We start from the raw sequence: 18,181 nt of genomic DNA, 5'->3' as shown, positions 1-18,181 counted from the left end.
CCCTTACTCCCGTAATGCCTCTAGCAGTTCTCGGATTGTTACCACAATCATATGGGAAGGCTGTACTGGGGCTCTGAACCATAGGTGTGTTTATGGTTTTAAGAGTGTTTTCCAGAACATGCCCCCTTCTAGTATTACAATGTTTATTGGTGATTAGGGCAGCTGGAAGATACCTTTTAAAGAATCTGGGGCTGAAGCAGCAAGATTCTGCTGCTACTCCCATCGTGGGCACCCCCCCCCAATTATTTCTAAAATTGAATCTGCACATATAAATTAGCATGTGTACATTTTATGCAAATCTGTGTCCTCTTGTTTGGTGACCCATTTCCTCTTTGGGGGCAATGTGTTAGTGACTACCATAGCTGAGATGGGGGCAGGTACAAGTGGCTGGCAAGGGGAAAGTAGAGGTGGAGTTTAAGGGAAGCAGATGAGGGAATGCTTCTGGTCAGGGCTTCATAACTCACCATATTTCAAACACAGAGCTGTGCTTTCCTCCCTAGGTATGTTCTGGGCTATGAGGCCATGCAGAAGATGGTGGGAGCAGCTGTGCTGATCTCTGGAATGAAGGGCCTGGGGGTGGAGATTGCCAAGAACGTCATCCTTGCAGGAGTGAAATCTGTCACTGTCCATGACCAGAGTGAGACTCAGTGGGCTGACCTTTCTTCACAGGTATGCTGCCTAGGGTGAAATCCTATACCTGCTCAATGGTTCTGAGTATACATGTGTAGGATTGCACATGTTAGAGGCTTTGCCTAGCAAACAAGGAAGCATGAAAATGTGGGACAAAGTCCTCTTCCCTCGTTGGCACTGTTCACAAAACCTATGGCTTTTTTTTCTATCATTGTTGCATCCCTCTAGGCCATAAGAATGTGTCACTTCCTGAATATATATTTGCAGCAGTGCCTCTCTGAGGCAACATCCTATACATGCCAAGTCAGAAGCAAGCTCCCCATCTTCCTATGTAAGTGTATAGGATTGCAACCCTAATTTCCAAATTGGGACCTAATAAAAAGAGCCCAGGATTCTATAACAAGGTTTTAGATAGATAGATAGATAGATAGATAGATAGATAGATAGATAGATAGATAGATAGTCATGGTATGAAAATATAGACTGCATACATTTTCCATTATTTGATAAGTTCTTGTGTATGACATGTTTGCTAACAAGTCTTTCCAGAGCTCACACTGGGTACCCAGCTCCACCTCTCTCTTAAATCAGAACCAGTGAAGGCAGTGAAGGTCCTGTGTGTGTGTGCCTGGAGGCGGTTGGAGGATGGATGGCGGCTAATGGATTGAGGTTGAATCCTGACAAGACAGAAGTACTGTTCTTACGGGACAGGGGGCGGGCTGGTGTGGAGGACTCCCTGGTCCTGAATGGGGTAACTGTGCCCCTGAAGGACCAGGTGCACAGCCTGGGAGTCATTTTGGACTCACAGCTGTTCATGGAGGCGCAGGTCAATTCTGTGTCCAGGGCAGCTGTCTATCAGCTCCATCTGGTATGCAGGCTGAGACCCTACCTGCCCACGGACTGTCTCGCCAGAGTGGTTCATGCTCCAGTTATCTCCCGCTTGGACTACTGCAATGCGCTCTACATGGGGCTACCTTTGAAGGTGACCCAGGAACTACAACTAATCCAGAATGCAGCAGCTAGACTGGTGACTGGGAGCGGCCGCCGAGACCATATAACACTGGTCCTGGAAGACCTACATTGGCTCCCAGTATGTTTCCAAGCACAATTCAAAGTGTTGGTGCTGACCTTTAAAGCCCTAAACAGCCTTGGCCCAGTATACCTGAAGGAGCGTCTCCACCCCCATCGTTCTGCCTGGACACTGAGATCCAGCCCTGAAGGCCTTCTGGTGGTTCCCTCACTGCAAGAAGCAAAGCTACAGGGAACTAGGCACAGGGCCTTATCAGTAGTGGCGACCGCCCTGTGAAACACCCTCCCATCAGATGTCAAAGAGATAAACAACTGCCTGACATTTAGAAAACATCGGGGAAGTTTTTAATGTGTGTCATTTTAATGTATTTTAATCTTTGTTGGAAGCCACCCAGAGTGGTTGGGGAAACCCAGCCGGAGGGGCGGGGTACAAATAAATAATAATAATAATAATAATCATCATCATCATCATCACCATCATCTGTGGTGACCTTGTTGTTGACACTCGTGATTTTGTGCCAAGCTATTCGCATGTATTTTTCAATCCTATATTGTTTTCATATAATTTTCTTCTGAAACCCAGAAACCTGTGAGAACTCTAGGCAGAGCATACTATTAGTCCAAATTAATTAATTAATATCCTGTTGTGACAAAGGCTAAAATCTCTAACTTATACAGCAAATTTTGCTTCATTTGCCCTTTATGTCCCAACACTCTGTATTAAATCATAAGTCACCTAAACTCTTGATTGCTTACAGTCTATAGCCCACTGTAATAATAACTACAATTAGATTCCCCCCACAAAAAAGGAAAAAACAATTATTGGTAGTTTCATGGCTTCCAGCATAATCTAGTCATGAGATTCAAACAAGGTTGCATAATTTGGGAAGTCTGGTGAGTCAGTTGCTGCTATTATTAAAAGCAGTCAGAACTGGAAATGCTGCTACATTAGGCTATGAATTTCACAACAGGTTGTTTTGAAATTAATTTTAAAACTCTACCTTCTGGTACCCTGGTTCTCACAAGCAACACAAGAAGCTGCCTTATACTGACCCAGACCATTGGCCCATCTAGCTTCTTATTGGCCACACTGACTGGCAGCTGCTCTCCAGGGTTTCTGTACTGAAGTCTTTCCCAGTGCTACCTGGAGACGCAGGGATTGAACCTGGGACCTTCTGCATGCAAGGCAGATGCCCTACCATTGAGCTACAGCTACATGTTCTCAATGTCTCCTTCAGTATAATTGGCTTCAAAGACTGGAACAGTATGTTTGCAATGTTGGTTTAACAACATACCTATCCTAAGCTAAAAGTATTGAAATATTGAGCCTGAACATACTGGAATTAATGATCTGAATAAATTGGCACATTTTTGCATAATTCACTGAAGATATGGGAAAAGCTAGTGGCAATGCAAGGTGCTGAAGTCCTGCCCCTTGGCCACTGGAATCCCTGACAAGTTTCTCTCAGGACTCCTGATATTTCACTAAGTGTCGCTCTCACAGTTTTAAGCCTAGGCTTGCAACCATTAGGACAAGTTGCTTGGTTTTTTTTAAAATAAAAAAAATCACCAATAAAAGCTGATATTCTCACAATGCTCTTTTCTGCACCCTGTTTTCTGGTGCAATCACATAATGAATTGCAACCCGCCCTACGCTGATGTAGAAATAGGCACACACCCTTTTTAAAGCATATATCTGATGATAGATGGAGTCTGTGAGTGGAGCAGTAAACCAAATTCTGAGTCTGAACTAAGCCAGCAACGTAGTACTGAGGGCCTTACCGTGTGTAACATTGATCATGTGATTTTTTTAAAAACACACACACACACAGTGTGGGGAGGGGCATTTTTTCATAGATCACAGAATATGGAGAGGGGAGGTTTAAGCCTTCTCTCCAGCATAATCTCTCTGAAACCCCCCTCCCTGCTTGTGGCAATTAGCATCATAGCTGCCAAGTACCCTGTATTTCCCGGGAAACCCCCATTTTTCCTTACCGTTTCCCGGCGGTCTCCTGTTTCAGCTCCTCTCCCGTTAATCTCCCTTATTTTGGCTCCTGTCAGTGGCCATTTTTCTGGTGCTGCTTTGCCCATCTATGGGCACCAGAAAATGGCTGGTGCCGGAAGTTGCGTCTACGCATGTCCGGAAGTGCGTAGACGCAACTTCCGGTGTCGCTTTGCCCATTTATGGGCACCGAAAATGGCCGGCGCCGGAAGTTGCATCTATGCACTTCCGGACATGCGTAGACGTTACTTTTGGTGCCAGCGCTGGCCATTTTTGGTGCCCATAGATAGGCAAAGCGACACCGGAAGTTGCGTCTACGCAACTTCCGGTGTCACGTGGCTGCTGATCCCGGATTTCTCCGCGAGAGACTTGGCAGGTATGATTAGCATTAGGGGGGGGGGAAGCTCCCATTGATACTAAAGAGTGACTCCCCCCCCCTCGTGTGCTTAAACCTGCCTTCCTGCATGCTGCAATTTTTGAAACAATCTCCTACCTGTGCTCAGGATTGAGTATTTTTAAAACATGCAACATGATTGCTAATGGCATTGCTAATATTCTATGTAGCTGGGTCCTGAATTTGGTGGGAGAGCAGGTAGTAAAAGGGTAAAATCCAGTGCTTTTTTCTAAAAAATATATATTTAGGTGTACTCTCATTTTGACTCAAGAAAACCACCATTTTATAGTTCAAATCAGGGGAAATAAATACAGTAAGTGGACAAAAGTACAAAGATTCACAAAATGTTTAGGGGTATGCATACCCCTGTGTACCCCCAGAAAAAAGCACTGGTAAAATCCATTTTCATCCACTCATCTCCACAATGCGGTCCTCCCCCACCGTCCTCCCTCTTAACAATGCTGTGTCTCTGCAGTTCTATCTCTCGGAGAACGACGTGGGGCAAAACCGAGCTCTGGTCTCCCAGTGCCGCCTTGCAGAACTGAACGCACATGTCCCTGTGCATGCCTATACCAATGGGCTGTCTGAGAGCTTCTTGTCTACTTTCCAGGTAAGGACAGAGCTGTGTGCCTCATGTCTAATGATGATAAAAAATCAAACTCTGGTCGCATCCACACCATCCATTTAAAGTACATTTACCCCACCTCTAAAGCACATGACTTCCCCCAAAGGCTCCTGGGAACTGTAGTTGGTGAAGGGTGCTGGGCATTGGAGGTCCTTGAGGGGGAGCCACAGCTCCCAGGATTCTTGGGTGGGGGGGCCATAGGGCGCTGTGGATGTGACCACTGTTTCTAGTGCTTCAGCAGGCTCTGACCTACATCAGTGGGAGAGCTTTTGCTCTTAACCCAATGAATGCAACAAGCCTGTTGGCCCATGCCCAGCATAGCTGCCAAGTTTTCCCTTTTCTCGCGAGGAAGCCTATTCAGCATAATGGAATTTCCCTTTAAAAAAGGGAGAACTTGGCAGCTATGATGCCCAGCCATTTCTCATAGTGGTAATTTATGGCCTAGTGATCATCAAGTGCCACCAATTGTTTTGTTCTGAGGCTGCACCTGAAGCTCAAAGTGGGGATCAGCTCTCATGTCTGTGGTTGGTTGGGATAGCTGCAGTGTGTTGAGTGGCGTACCACTGCCTGTCATTCGATGGAGCAGGTGATGATCCAGGGAGTGGGGGATCAGGAACAAGCAGGGACAGAAGCACCACTGCTTGTTTCACAGCAGGGTTATCTCATGGGGCCAATTAGTATCTGTATAAGCTGTGCTCAGAAATAACCAACCAAAATGTCATAAACTGAGCAAACGTTCGAGTCCACCAGAGATCTTCATCAGATTGGTTGTTGAAGCAAAACAGATGGGAGACATGGGGTGTGTGGAAAGCTGGCTCAGTATTGAAGCCATAATGTCTGCACTGATGAAAAATCACTTTTATTGTATAGTCTCGGAAGAGGCATAACTATGGAAGTTGCTGTGAAGGGCCCACACTCCAGGATTTACCACTACATGACCCGCTGTGATTGATGGGGAACAGAGAATCTGTTTGGAAAGCGCTCTCTGTCGTGCTGTTTCTTAGCCCCTTATGTTACGCAGATCTGATACTATTCTGCACCAAACTTTACAGGTTGTGGTCCTGAGTAACTCACCCTTGGAGGAGCAGCTGCGAATCAGTGACTTCTGCCACACCAAGAACATTTGCTTTGTCCTAGTTGACACCAAGGGCCTGGCTGGGTAGGTGTTGGGGGCTTCTGTCCTTGTCCCAAGACTGGGATGTTGGGAGTGGTGCAGTGATTTTGGGTGGAATATGGTAAGAGGTGGACTAAGAATTCATATAAGCTGCCAGTAGGCTGGTTGGGCACTGCAGGGTAGGGATGGGGGAGAGATTTGATTCAATTTGCATTTAAGGGTGAACTTAATTGCGTTCGGGTTTTTTTCCTGAAACAAGATATAAACCCAAGCACAGCCGTCCTTCAAAATTTGCACGTCTTTGAATTTTGCCATAAAGTTTTTCAGCCAAGCACTGACTACAAAAATATTAGGCACGTCCAATTAACGTGTGATTTTGGACCCAGAAGAGGGGGGGGCTTATATGTTCTCCCCCCGATGGGCAAAGGGGCCTGGAATGGAACCTGTGCACGAAATGATCATCACTTGTAAAGTGGTAAAGTGTGCATATGTTAGTTGAAACAACAAAAATGGCACTACAGTATATTATAATAAATTGTTTTGTTAAAAAATGTGCATTGTTGCACACTGCCCCAATCCCCAAGCACTGTGTGATTCCAGGGGTTCCCGTGCTTACCCGGGTTCAGTTTCCTTGGAATGAGGGACAGTGGTGTATTTGTGAGATATACATCCTGAGCCTATGATGGAGGGACTCCCAGCATTAGCACCCCAATATGGCCTTGCTTCTCCCATAACTATAGCCTTGCATTCCAACAGAAATCAAGCCTGGCTCTCACTCCGTTTCTAGTCCAGCTCACTCTCCCCTGGCTTTTGCCTGGCTAGTTCAACAATGGAATCCTCCACTAGATTTTAACCCTTTGCTGGATCTAGGACCCCAGGCATTAGAAGGGACTCAGGCACCATGCAGACTAACCTCCCTCCAAGCTCTCAACTGTATATATGAGAATTTGCACTAATATTCCAATTAATTTCCATGTGGTCTTTCAAAAAAATTGCAAATTGAGGTGGAAATGTGGAGAACTGAACTTAAAACTGGAAAATGGGGAGAAAGCGAAATTGACACCCTCACCTTTTCGTAATGCAGGATGAAGGTTCTCTGAGCAGGTAGACCCCATGGGTGGAAGTAAAGGGGCTTTCTCAGGGTGGAGCAGTGGCTGAGTGTAGGGAAGAAAACAAAGTAGAAGTCTGACCTCTTGAGCTTTTGTCTTTTGGCTCCAGGCAACTTTTCTGTGATTTTGGAGAACACTTCATTGTGCGCAATCCTTCAGAGGCTGAACCTGCTTCTGCTGCCATTCACCACATCACCCAGGTAATGTCTCTTCACCCAGATAACGTCTGTCTCCTGCACTTTATTGCCCTGCTTGTGTCACCCTTTCTGAGCTCATGTCCTTCACACCCTGGATTGAACATGCCTCCTTCCAAAGGAGCCCCCAAGATGTCTTTCCGAGCTTGGATAATAATAATAATAACAATTATTATTTATTATTTATACCCCACCCATCTGGCTGGGTTTCCCCAGCCACCCTGGGTGGCTCCCAACAGAATATTAAAAACATGATAAAACATCAAACATTAAAAACTTCCCTAAACAGATGGAGTAACCATCTAATCAGATGCAGCCAGTCCTTTGATCTCTTAACCAGAGTCTCCTGTTTTCATTGCTGTGTTGTTTTATTGTGATTGTTTCATTGCATATTTTAATTATGGACAATTATATTTTAATGTGTTAATGTGACTGATTTATTGCAAATTTTAATTATGAGTATTTATATTTTAATGTAACTGGGTTTTTTTCTACTCTGTAAACTGCCTAGCAGCTTGCTTTGGTACTAAGTGATGTATTTAACAGTTGTAGTAGCAATAATAATAATATACTATTCCCCCAGGGTAACCCTGGCATAGTGACTGTGGCGTGTGACAATGAAGAGAGACAAGGCCACCGCTTTGAGGATGGTGACTGGGTGATATTCTCCGGGGTTGAGGGGATGACAGAACTCAATACCTCTGAGCCCTGCCTCATCCGTGTGAAAGGTAACAGGCCCTCTGCTTCCTCCTTCTCCTCATGTCTCTGGGTACAGTGCCTGCCTGCACACAGAAAGTGTCCAGAGGAGAATAGGAGGACATATGTGGATCAGGAAGATGGACAGGCAAAGATTATGAGAGTGGGGTTTGACAGAAGGATGGGGTGGCACTGCGTTGAGGGGAAAGAAGCATCATGTCACTCCTATCAGGAACCTTGTGGGACTTCACTGGTGAGTATTAAAGCACCCGATAGGACAAGAGACCTCCAAAAGAAATGCAGGTGTCTACCTTGCAGAGAATGGGTTTATATCATTTTATTTGACTTCAGTCCTGTTGAACAACTAAGAGAACAGACCTAATGTTTGTGATCTGTGTCTGTTTAGGAACCTGCAGCTTAGAAGTTGGAGATACATCTTCTTTTTCTCCATACAAATGCGGTGGGATCATCACCCAAGTCACGATACCTCAAAAACACTCCTATGTATGTTCTCGTCTCTGGCGGTGGTGGAAAAATGTGGTTATTCTTTTTCAGCTAGTTCCTAGGGGGCCAAGATGGGCAGAGCCTTGGGTGAGCTTATTGCCAGGGCTGAGCATTTTAGCTGGAGGACTCAAACAGGACTACTTCACCGGGGAAGAGACATCAAAAGTGCTGTTCTAGAGCCTGGGTGCAGAACGCCAGCCCAAGCAGCTAGGGAGAGGATGGAGCTCTGTGCTCTGCATGTCGAAGATCCAAGGTCCAGTCCACAAAATCTGAAGATACAGCTGGGAAAGGCTCCTGTTTGAAACCCTGGAGAGCCACTGCCAGTCAGTACAGACAGTATTGAGCTAGATGGGCCAGTAGTCTGACATGGTTGGTATAGCTCCTATGTTCAGCTATGGTGAGGAGGAGAGGCATTTCTTGAAGTGTGTTGCCTTAAGGCAGGAGTGGGGAAACGCAACCCGAGGGTCACATTACCTCCTGGGCAACTTTCTGAGGCCCCCGTGTCAGTGGTGGGTGGGTTGAGACTCAAAAGGTGGGTAGGGAAATGGATTGTGTGGCTTTTTCTTGGTAGAGTAGGGTACACCCAGGCCACACAAAGGTCTCCACACTCAAGGAGGAGGATGCAGAGCAGGGCACATAGCCTGAGGAGAGGACGGGGAGGTGACTTGGAGAGGAGGCCTGGCCTGAGAGTCCTGAAGGAAGGACAGTGATGTCTAATATTCAGCTCCTGGGCCTGAGTTTCTCCACCTCCTACCTTAAAGAGAAGGATGTGCATTAAGTCATTCTACTCCTGTCCACTAACCTCTCTGTATTCCCAGGAATCCCTGCGTACCTCTAGGGCTAATCCTAAAATCAGGATCCCGGATAAGGGGAAACTGCCTCGCTGTCGCTCCCTCCATGCGGCTTTCTGGGCACTGCATATCTTCCAGAGGGAGATGAAGCGGCTGCCTAGGCCCAGGAATCAGGCAAGTTTCCCCAGTTGCCTTCGTTCTTCTTAGCAACCCCAAACGGCCTCCCAGGCTTCCTCATGTTTCCAACCCTGAGCAGGATATTGTCTCCTTCTGCGGAGAACGTTGTTGCTTTCCCTGCAAGTAGCTCATTGTAAGCTTCCTCAGATAGACTCTTTTCCCAGCCACTTCATCTTTACTCCTCAACAGGCAGATGCAGACAAGATGGTGAAACTGGCACAGACCCTCCCTGTGAGCAAGGAAGAGGAACTGCAAGAGGACCTGGTGCGGACATTTTCCTACGGATGTTCTGGTGACCTGAGCCCTATCAATGCCTTCATCGGAGGCCTGGCTGCCCAAGAGGTGCTGAAGGTGAGGGGCAGACTTTTGAGCTGTTTGGAGGACACTTCTCATGAGGCATCTGTGTCTCAAAAAGCTGTTGCCAGCATGAGGAATGTGTGAAATACTAAAGTGGTTCCAGTGTGGGACAAGGGTTTGAATCCTTACTCAGCCATGAAGCTCACTGGGTGAGCTCACCTTTGGACAGCCACTGCCTCTCAGTGTAATCTACCTCACAGGGTTGTAGATAAAAAGGGGGAAAGTGTGTATGCCACCTTGAGCTCCTTGGAGGAAAGGCGGGATATAAATGTAAATAATAATGATAATGATGATGATGATGATGATGATAATGTAGTAGCTAAGAGAATGAGGAAGGCCCCAGTCTGAGGCTGTGTTCACACTTCCATTTAGTGTACACCAGGGTAGGCAACCTAAGGCCTGGGGGCCGGATGCGGCCCAATCGCCTTCTCAATCCGGCCTGCGGACGGACCAGGAATCAGCATGTTTCTACATGAGTAGAATGTGTCCTTTTATTTAAAATGAATCTCTGGGTTATTTGTGGGGCCTGCCTGGTGTTTTTACATGAGTAGAATGTGTGCTTTTATTTAAAATGCATCTCTGGGTTATTTGTGGGGCATAGGAATTCGTTCATATTTCCCCCCAAAATACAGTCCGCCCCCCCCCCATGGTCTGAGGAACGGTGGATTGGCCCATGGCTGAAAAAGGTTGCTGACCCCTGGTGTACACTCACTGTGTTTCCGGTGCTTGGTTTTTAATCTGCTTCAACACCAACTTCACACTTGCTGGCGCCCTTTAGTCATTCCTAATACCGGTAGTCTCTAGCCAGGTGTGTGAACACCTTTGCATAGGGTAACGACATCCCTGCCCCCTGGTGTATACAAACAGAAACGAATCTTCACACAATGAAGCTGTGATGGTGTAAGCAGCTGGGGGGCGGGGGGCGAGGTATGAAATGCTCCTGAGGGGGAAAAACCAAGAACTTCACTGCAGTCTAAGGCATTTTTGTGAACACACTTTTGAGTCTCACCTGTGCCATGAACTCATTTGGTGGCCTTAGGCAAGTCACTACTCTGTTTTCCAATATGTGCAAACTTCTGCAGTAATACTACTGATTTACCTCACAGGGTTGTTGTAAGAATTTCCATTAGATAACACATGTGAAATTCTTTTAATGGATCACAGCACAAATGTTAATTATTGTTATTTTCCTGTTATTTATTTAATACATGCACACTCCCCCCCCCACAACTTCTTTTAAGAAGTTTACATGAAGTGTAAGGAAATACCAATAAAACTACCAATAAAAGCTACAGATTTTAAAAAATAAATATTATAAAATTATCAATATATATAGGTATTACGTTTAAGTAAGAAGCAAGAAGCATCCTGAAGCTACCCAAAGGACAGGCTTCCCATCAGTTATGAGTGAATCACCTGAACATTTCCTGATTGAGCCCAGAAGTGGCAGCTGCTTGAGTTTCATGCTCAGAAAGGCACTTGCCCTATCCCTGCGACCCATTTGCTTCTGTGTCACTGTTGAGTTCAGGTTGCTGCCTGCCCTCTTTTGTAAACCAATCTAGCTGGTTTTCTTCTGGATTTGCCAGTTTAGGATTATATCAACCCACAGACTCAGCTAGGAAGTTTTAAATGAGTGCAGGTACGAGGCAGCTGGCATGCAGTTTTGCAACTACTACTACTTTGGATCTTATACAAAGGAAAGAAAAGTGTGTTTCAGTGGGAATCATCAGACTACAGGCACACCTGTAGCTTTATAAATTATTAGAAATGCCAGGTGGTGAGTGTCCAAATGCCTTATGCTCAGGGCTGATTCCATGTTTCAGGGGATTCTCTGCAAAGTGTCTCCTGGTGGGCCCACTCCTCTCTCAGAGGGCCCTGGGGGGCTCATCGGACTGCAGTGGCAGTGCTCTAAGCAGGCAATGGGCATCTGTGCCTGGCCTCCTTTTTGATTCCCAGAGCAACGCCAGGTCAGAGGAAATTGTGGGAAATTGGGGGAAACAGAAAGGTTGGCTAGATCCAATCTGCATGGGGTGCAAAGTCAAGGGAAAGGTTTAAGGGGGGCATCAGTAGTGGGGTCCTGACAGCTGTCCAAGGATACCACATAGTGATGCCACTCCCGTTTGGGTTTCTGTTATTTAAACCCATAGTAGAATGCCTGAAGAGCTACATAGAGAATCTGAATCATGCAAGTTCCTCTTCGTGTATTATACTGGAAGTGTGCAAAGTGCGAGGATTGAGTGCTTATGCACCTGCTTCAGGAAAAAGATGCTTGTACAAGTTATTGCACAAGCAAACAGCAGAAAGGTAAACGGCGTTTTCATGCGCTGCTCTGGTTCGCCAGAAGCAGCTTTGTCATGCTGGCCACATGACCTGGAAGCTGTACGCCGGCTCCCTCGGCCAATAACGCGAGATGAGCACCGCAACCCCAGAGTCAGTCACAACTGGACCTAATGGTCAGGGGTCCCTTTACCTTTGCCTTTCCAAGTTATTGCTAACTGCTTCCCAGCATTTTCAACTATGGGTGGGGGATGTCGTTTCAATAGTATCCTTCACTTGCTTTAAACCTTTTCTTACAAGCATTGTTTAATAATTTAAACAAAAGTGCATTGATATTAGGCTGCAGTCCAGATCCCTGACTGGCAGCCGTAGGGCTTGATAGAGATGCATAACCATCACTGCATCTTCAACTCTGCTGCTTGCACTGGCCAGGGCAGACTGAAGGGGGAGGGGAAACATGGTCCTTCCAGGCATTGGCTCCCAGACTGGGGTAGCAAAAAGGCCTGAATTGGACCTGTTGCCAAATTGGACCTGTTGCCATCATGTGATGACAGCAAGGCTGACTAGATCCAGCAGATAGATCCTGTGCCTGCCCAGCTACCCCTGAAACCCCCTGTTGAAGGGGTGTCTGTTGGCTCTTGCCAGTTAGAATACTACTGGTTGTAGCTTCAAGTTTTGCCCACCATTTGGGCAGGCACCTTGGGGCTTCACTTGTTGGTGGGCGCTCCTCCACCAATGGTGGAGCTAGCTCGGTTGGTAGGGCATGAGACTGTTCATCTCAGGGTCGTGGGTTTGAGCCCTATGTTGGCCAAAATGATCCCTGCATTGGAGGGGTTTGGACTACAGGACCCTCATGGTCCCTTCCAACTCTTTGATTCTCCCAGAGCCAAGCAGGGTTGGGTGAAGGAGGGACAGCTTGGAAGTTTGGACAGCCAATCACGTTGGGAGTAGGAGTGACCCAGGCCTCCAGAAATGTATATAAGCAGTTGCTTTGCCCCTGTTGCCCAGTTCTGTTTGTTCAATAAAGGTTTTTGCTGTTATCACTGTGTCTTGCCTTGTGGGAACCCACCTACACCATTACCTGCTTGTCTTTCATCTCTCATGCGTAGGTAGTTTTTGCTATAACTTTGGTTTAGGGGTAAATCAGAGAAAGGATATGCAGTGGATTATCATTCATAAACCTTATTTTTGTTCACTTGCGAATGTAGTGTTTTGCTGCTGCTGTTTTTTGGTATTTTTTTTTTTTACGGTGTCCACCAAATGACATCTTAAGCTCTGAGGATTTTTGAAGGTTAGGTTTCTATCAGCTAGTTCCCTTATCTCTGTTCAGTCAGCTGCCGGTGACTGACCTGGAAAGAGATCTTAGGGTCTTGGTGAAAATGATGAAGATGTTGACCTAGTGTGCGGCAGCTGCTGTGAAAAAAGTGAATTCCATCTTGGGTACAGTTAGGAGAGAGAAAGAGTTTGAAAAGAAAACTGCCCATATCCTTATGTCATCACTTGGAATACCATGTGTAGTTTCTGGCCACCTCATCTCGAAAATTATATTGGAGAGCTGGCAGAGGTGTAAAAAAAAGGCACTCAAAATGATCATTGGGCTATGAAGAATGCCTGTGATGCTTGGGGCTTTTTAGTTTAGGAATAAGTAGGGGGATGGTAGAAGTATATAAGATTATGTTTGGTGTGAGGAAAGCGAATAGAAACATTGAGATTTAGGCTGCAATCCTTACAAATCACCAGGGAGTCAGTCCCATTGACCATGATGGGGCTTACTCCTGAGTAGATGTGCACAGGGTTTGGGTTGTACGGTGAGTGATTTTTGGCAGCCACAACTTCAATAACTACTTCATTACCGGCTCATTTCCATATCTGTGCACTGAGCTTCCTCATCTTGGCACCTTCTTCCTTTCCCTTCTGCTTTCTCAGGAGCAGATCCAATTAAATGTGATTAAAGGGCGCGTTGACAGCTGGGAAATCCCTGGGTCGAATATTACACCTGCTCTCGGCTCACTGGTGGCTTTAAGCAAACCACAAGATTGCAGGCTCCATCTGCAGCTGTGAGGAGATGGTAGTTACTTTGGAGCAGGGATTTGGGACCTGTAAAAGTCCAGATGTTGCTAAACCCCAGCTCCCATCGCTCCTGAGTCCTGACCATTGACCATGCTGGCTGGGGACTGGAGCCCAACATCTGGAGGTGTGCCGTACATGGTCCATGTGTGCCGTACATGGTTTTTGTAGATGTTAGTGAGCGAGGCCAAACTCAGTGTGATGTTTATCATGTAGTTTTCCCTTGAGTTTGCCTTTTCTTTCAGAAATTACCAGTGCAGAGCACCTAATCAGGATAGGGACACTGGCATGCGGTGGGAGGGAGTGGGTTTTAATAATTTCCCGCTCCTCACACTGTGGTCCCATTCTGGATTGTGCACCTGCAACTTGCACTGAGAGAGAAATGCTTTCATTTGAGAGCTTCGAACGTTCTTACCACACTTATAGAAATGCAAAGTTTATTGGTTGCCAGTTATCTTGGGGTCTGGGACAAATCTGTGACTGACTGCAGAAGATCTCGAAGCACAGGCTGGGCAAGACCTTGCTGATTTCCACAGGGGAATATCTGATTCTCTTGAGGTGTTAAATGACAAGGCAAGCTGAAGGGTATATGGATTGCCAGGAAGGGTGGCCATGTGACCTACTTTGCAGGGAACAGGCCTCTGTCTGAAGGTGTCCTCTGTTTGAAAAACTGTCCAGCCCACATCTGGTTTCAAGATACAGAGAACTGTAAGAAGGGAGAGCAGGAGTTGGCCATCAGCAGGCACAAAGGGTCATCTGGTCACAGTCTTCCCTACCGTGGTGAGATGTAATGCCTGCTATTACAGCAACATACTGCCCCTGACCCATAGCAGTTGTGGCTAGTAGCCACTGATAGCCTTGCCCTCCATGAATTTATCTAATCCTATTTTAAAGTCATCTAAGCTGGTGGCCACATACAACTGCATCTTGTTGGAGCGAGTTCCATAGTTTCAACTACGTGCTGCACGTGTGTGTTTTGTACTGAATGGATCCAAAATATAATGGGGGTGGGGGGGGGAGAAACGCCTCTGATATAAATTGGAGCAATACCAGTTGTTAGAATTTCTGTTGCAGTTTTCATGCGTGCTTTTCGGCTGCAGGCAAATTTGTATTCTTTGCTGCAGAGATGGGTCATTCTGTCAGCATGAGTGGGTGCCCAGCAGTGCTCTTGTGCCTTAAACAGTGGTGTGAAACATAGAAAACTGAAATGTGCAGCTTTTCCTGACACGTAAATGAGATCATGAGAAGCATTACCTGTTGAATGTTGGCCTGACATGCAGCTGCTAAAGCACAGGAGCCCCCTCCAGGGGAGGAAAGCATGCAAATCTGAACAGTATGTTCCATGAGCTTTCTGTGTTCAGTAAGAGTGGCTGCTCCCTCTTCTCAAACCCAAATGTGCAGTTATAGGGAGGGCTGAGCAGTTCCCTCCTTTTTTTCCTCTGTCTTAGGCTGCCTCAGGGAAGTTCACTCCTTTGGACCAGTGGCTGTACTTCGATGCTTATGAATGTCTGCCTGAAGAGGAACATATCGTGCAGCTGACTGAGGAAGACTGTGCTCCAGTATGTGACAAATTCTGCAGTTTTTACTTTTCCGGTAGAGATAGGATAGGATCACAGTTCTTTTTCTGCCTCTTCCAAGGCATTCCAGACTTTTCCACAAATGAGTTTACTGTGTCTTTATAGCTGTTTCTGTTCCCATTTAATTTGTGTAGCCCATATGATGTTACCCTCAAGCAGCACAAATCTCAATGCTTTCCCCTACAAATTCAAGTTTCTTTGATTCGGAGATAATCTGATTAAACTGGGGGGAATTGTGCTCCAGACCTCTCCAATCAGGGTTGCAGATTATTTGCTTTGGTGTTTGTGGATGAATGGATCAGTTCTCTTTGCTGCTTCTCCTCCTCTTTCAAAACCCACTAACTCCTCCATGCTTTCTTTTCTTTTCTGGCCATTCTATTTCCAGGGTGCTTCTGAACAGTAGTATTTCCTGCCCTTTTGAGCCCTCAGATTTACACAAAAGCAGAAAACGGAAGAAGTGTGTACGCTTGCCTGACAGGGTGCTTTTGCACATTTCTTGGGGGGGAGGTGTGTGTGCAGCTACCTGCGTGTATGCCTTGTTGTTGCTTAATTGGCATAATTGAATCAACAAATTACAGTGGTACCTCTACTTACGAATTTAATGCGTTCCAAACGCACGTTCGTAAGTCGAAAAAAATTGTAAGTCGAATCCCATAGGAAGGCATTGGGAGAAAAAAAACGTAAGTCGAAGCAACCCTATCTAAATATTCATAAGTCAAAAAAAACTTATCTAAACCGCATCCAAGATGGCGGACGGAGCTCCATTCGTAAGTAGAAATATTCGTAAGTAGAGTTATTCGTAAGTAGAGGTACCACTGTAGAAGGCAGCAATAAGTTTCTCCTCATATCCAAATTCAAATAAATATGTGGGGGTTACTCTGATCCAATTCAAGTGTGGATAAAGTAGATTAATAGCTCAGTAATGCTCAGACGTGGACAACCCTTCTGGCAGTGCTTCTACATGCCCTTCCTCATGCTGATCTCTCTTTACTGGAGCTGGCTAGGGCTGATGAGAAGCTGCAGGCTCTACATTCCTGACGTATAGGCCGCCCTCTTCTCCTGCTTTTCAACACCCACGCAGTGCCCAAATTCTAAATCTCTTAGAATGGGTATAGGGCCATCCTACAGGGATTGTATTGCTCTCCATCTGTCACCTGTTGGGTCTCCAATGTCTCTCTCTCTCTCTTGACAGCGTGGCAGTCGCTATGATGGGCAGATTGCTGTCTTTGGAAATACCTTCCAGGAACGGCTTGGGAAGCAGAAATACTTTGTGGTGAGTAGGCGCAGGCTGGGTGAAGCCAGGTTCTTCCCACACAAGGCATCATGAATGTATGAAACTCTCCACCACAAGGTCTAACTTCAGCCTAACCTACAGCCCAGGGATGTTGCAAGGATTAAATTGTGAGGGAAAGACATGTGCCACCTTGATAAAATTGGAGGAAAGGTGAGGTGTAAACATAATAAAATTTTAAACATCTGTAGTTCTTCCAAATCACCCTGACAGTTAAGATTGCATTTGGATTACATGTTTTAGACTAGGGTTTAATACTGAAAACAAGTTGTTGAATATTGCAAATGGGTTGTTTGCAACAGAGGTTTTTTAGTGTATCAGATTTTCTATAGAAAGGGTAAATCTGAATTAAATGGCTGCAGGAGGTGGTAGGGAAATACAGGCTGGTCTTTTGAGGTCAACAACATTGTGTGGATACTGCCAAATACTTGCGCACATGAGGGGCACTGGTCTCACCTAAAAGCCACTCACCTTAATCCAGCCACTGATGAGAGTTGGTTGAGTTTTTCACTTAACAGTAGTGCTTGTTTTTCCAGTGTTTTCCAGTAGAGGGAGTGTTGACTCCTTTAGTTTGAGCGATGACACTAGGTAGAAGAAGAACGATTTTTGTATGATGAGTAGCTGACCTAGATCTGTTCTGCAGCTGTTACTGAAGTTTCTTTGTAAACATAACATTTGCTAGCATAACAGCCAATGCAGGGATTTCGTCCCAGTTAGCAGAGTCGACTGTTAAAGGTACTCCCCATTGTTGGTTGTTGTTTATTATACCATTGGATTATATTGTGAACAATTATAGCAACGGTCGCTAAGAGCTGTATTCCAAGAGGTCACTTTCTGTAGACCTGAATGCCTAGAAAAAGCGGGCAACTCTGCCATGTATCCCTAAGAATCTTGACCCAGGAAAGGAAAGGAAGATGGTGGACGTGGATTCTAACTTCTGTGGCTTGAAGGGAATATTTGAAAAGAGGCAGGCAGGATCTGAAGAAGGCTCCTGTGTTTTTAGGAGGTGAAACTGCTCCAGCCCACCTGTCTCTTTCTAGCTCAACTTCAAACATCAGAATAAGAATACAGAATGCACATTCTCTCTGTATATATAAAGTACTCCACTTTGCATAACCATTCTTGATTTGCTTATTATGCTTTCACCACAGAATTGTTGGAGTCTTCTGGGTGCAGAATTCAGAAATTATGGTGCAGATAAAAAAAAGCCCTTCATTATATGTAATTAGTGCATAAACTCTGACTACATAAAAATTCTCAGTATTCTTTCTTACCCAGAATTCTTGGAAAACCATCCCTAAAGTTTCATAACATGTCTACTATTAGGCCATGTATGATTTACACTTG

At 45.7% G+C, this 18,181-nt stretch overlaps 1 protein-coding gene across 5 annotated transcripts in view; it reads left to right on the top strand.

Moving 5' to 3' along the window:
* UBA7 (ubiquitin like modifier activating enzyme 7) overlaps nt 1-18,181 on the top strand; it is a 51,047-nt gene that overhangs the window by 3,636 nt on the left and 29,230 nt on the right. For all 5 annotated transcript variants that reach the window (XM_088662129.1, XM_088662128.1, XM_060271574.2 and 2 more), the window contains 10 exons: nt 501-669; nt 4,531-4,665; nt 5,733-5,839; nt 7,013-7,103; nt 7,681-7,825; nt 8,200-8,297; nt 9,116-9,266; nt 9,459-9,616; nt 15,415-15,525; nt 16,736-16,816. In XM_088662129.1, coding sequence (XP_088518255.1) covers nt 501-669; nt 4,531-4,665; nt 5,733-5,839; nt 7,013-7,103; nt 7,681-7,825; nt 8,200-8,297; nt 9,116-9,266; nt 9,459-9,616; nt 15,415-15,525; nt 16,736-16,816 — 1,246 coding nt within the window. The remainder of the gene's footprint in view (nt 1-500; nt 670-4,530; nt 4,666-5,732; nt 5,840-7,012; nt 7,104-7,680; nt 7,826-8,199; nt 8,298-9,115; nt 9,267-9,458; nt 9,617-15,414; nt 15,526-16,735; nt 16,817-18,181) is intronic.

Source organism: Zootoca vivipara, chromosome 2, assembly GCF_965207765.1.
Source record: "Zootoca vivipara chromosome 2, rZooViv2.hap1.1, whole genome shotgun sequence".
Taxonomy (NCBI): domain Eukaryota; kingdom Metazoa; phylum Chordata; class Lepidosauria; order Squamata; family Lacertidae; genus Zootoca; species Zootoca vivipara.
The sequence above is the reverse complement of the archived record's forward strand: the minus strand, read 5'-3'. Positions and strand labels throughout refer to the sequence as shown.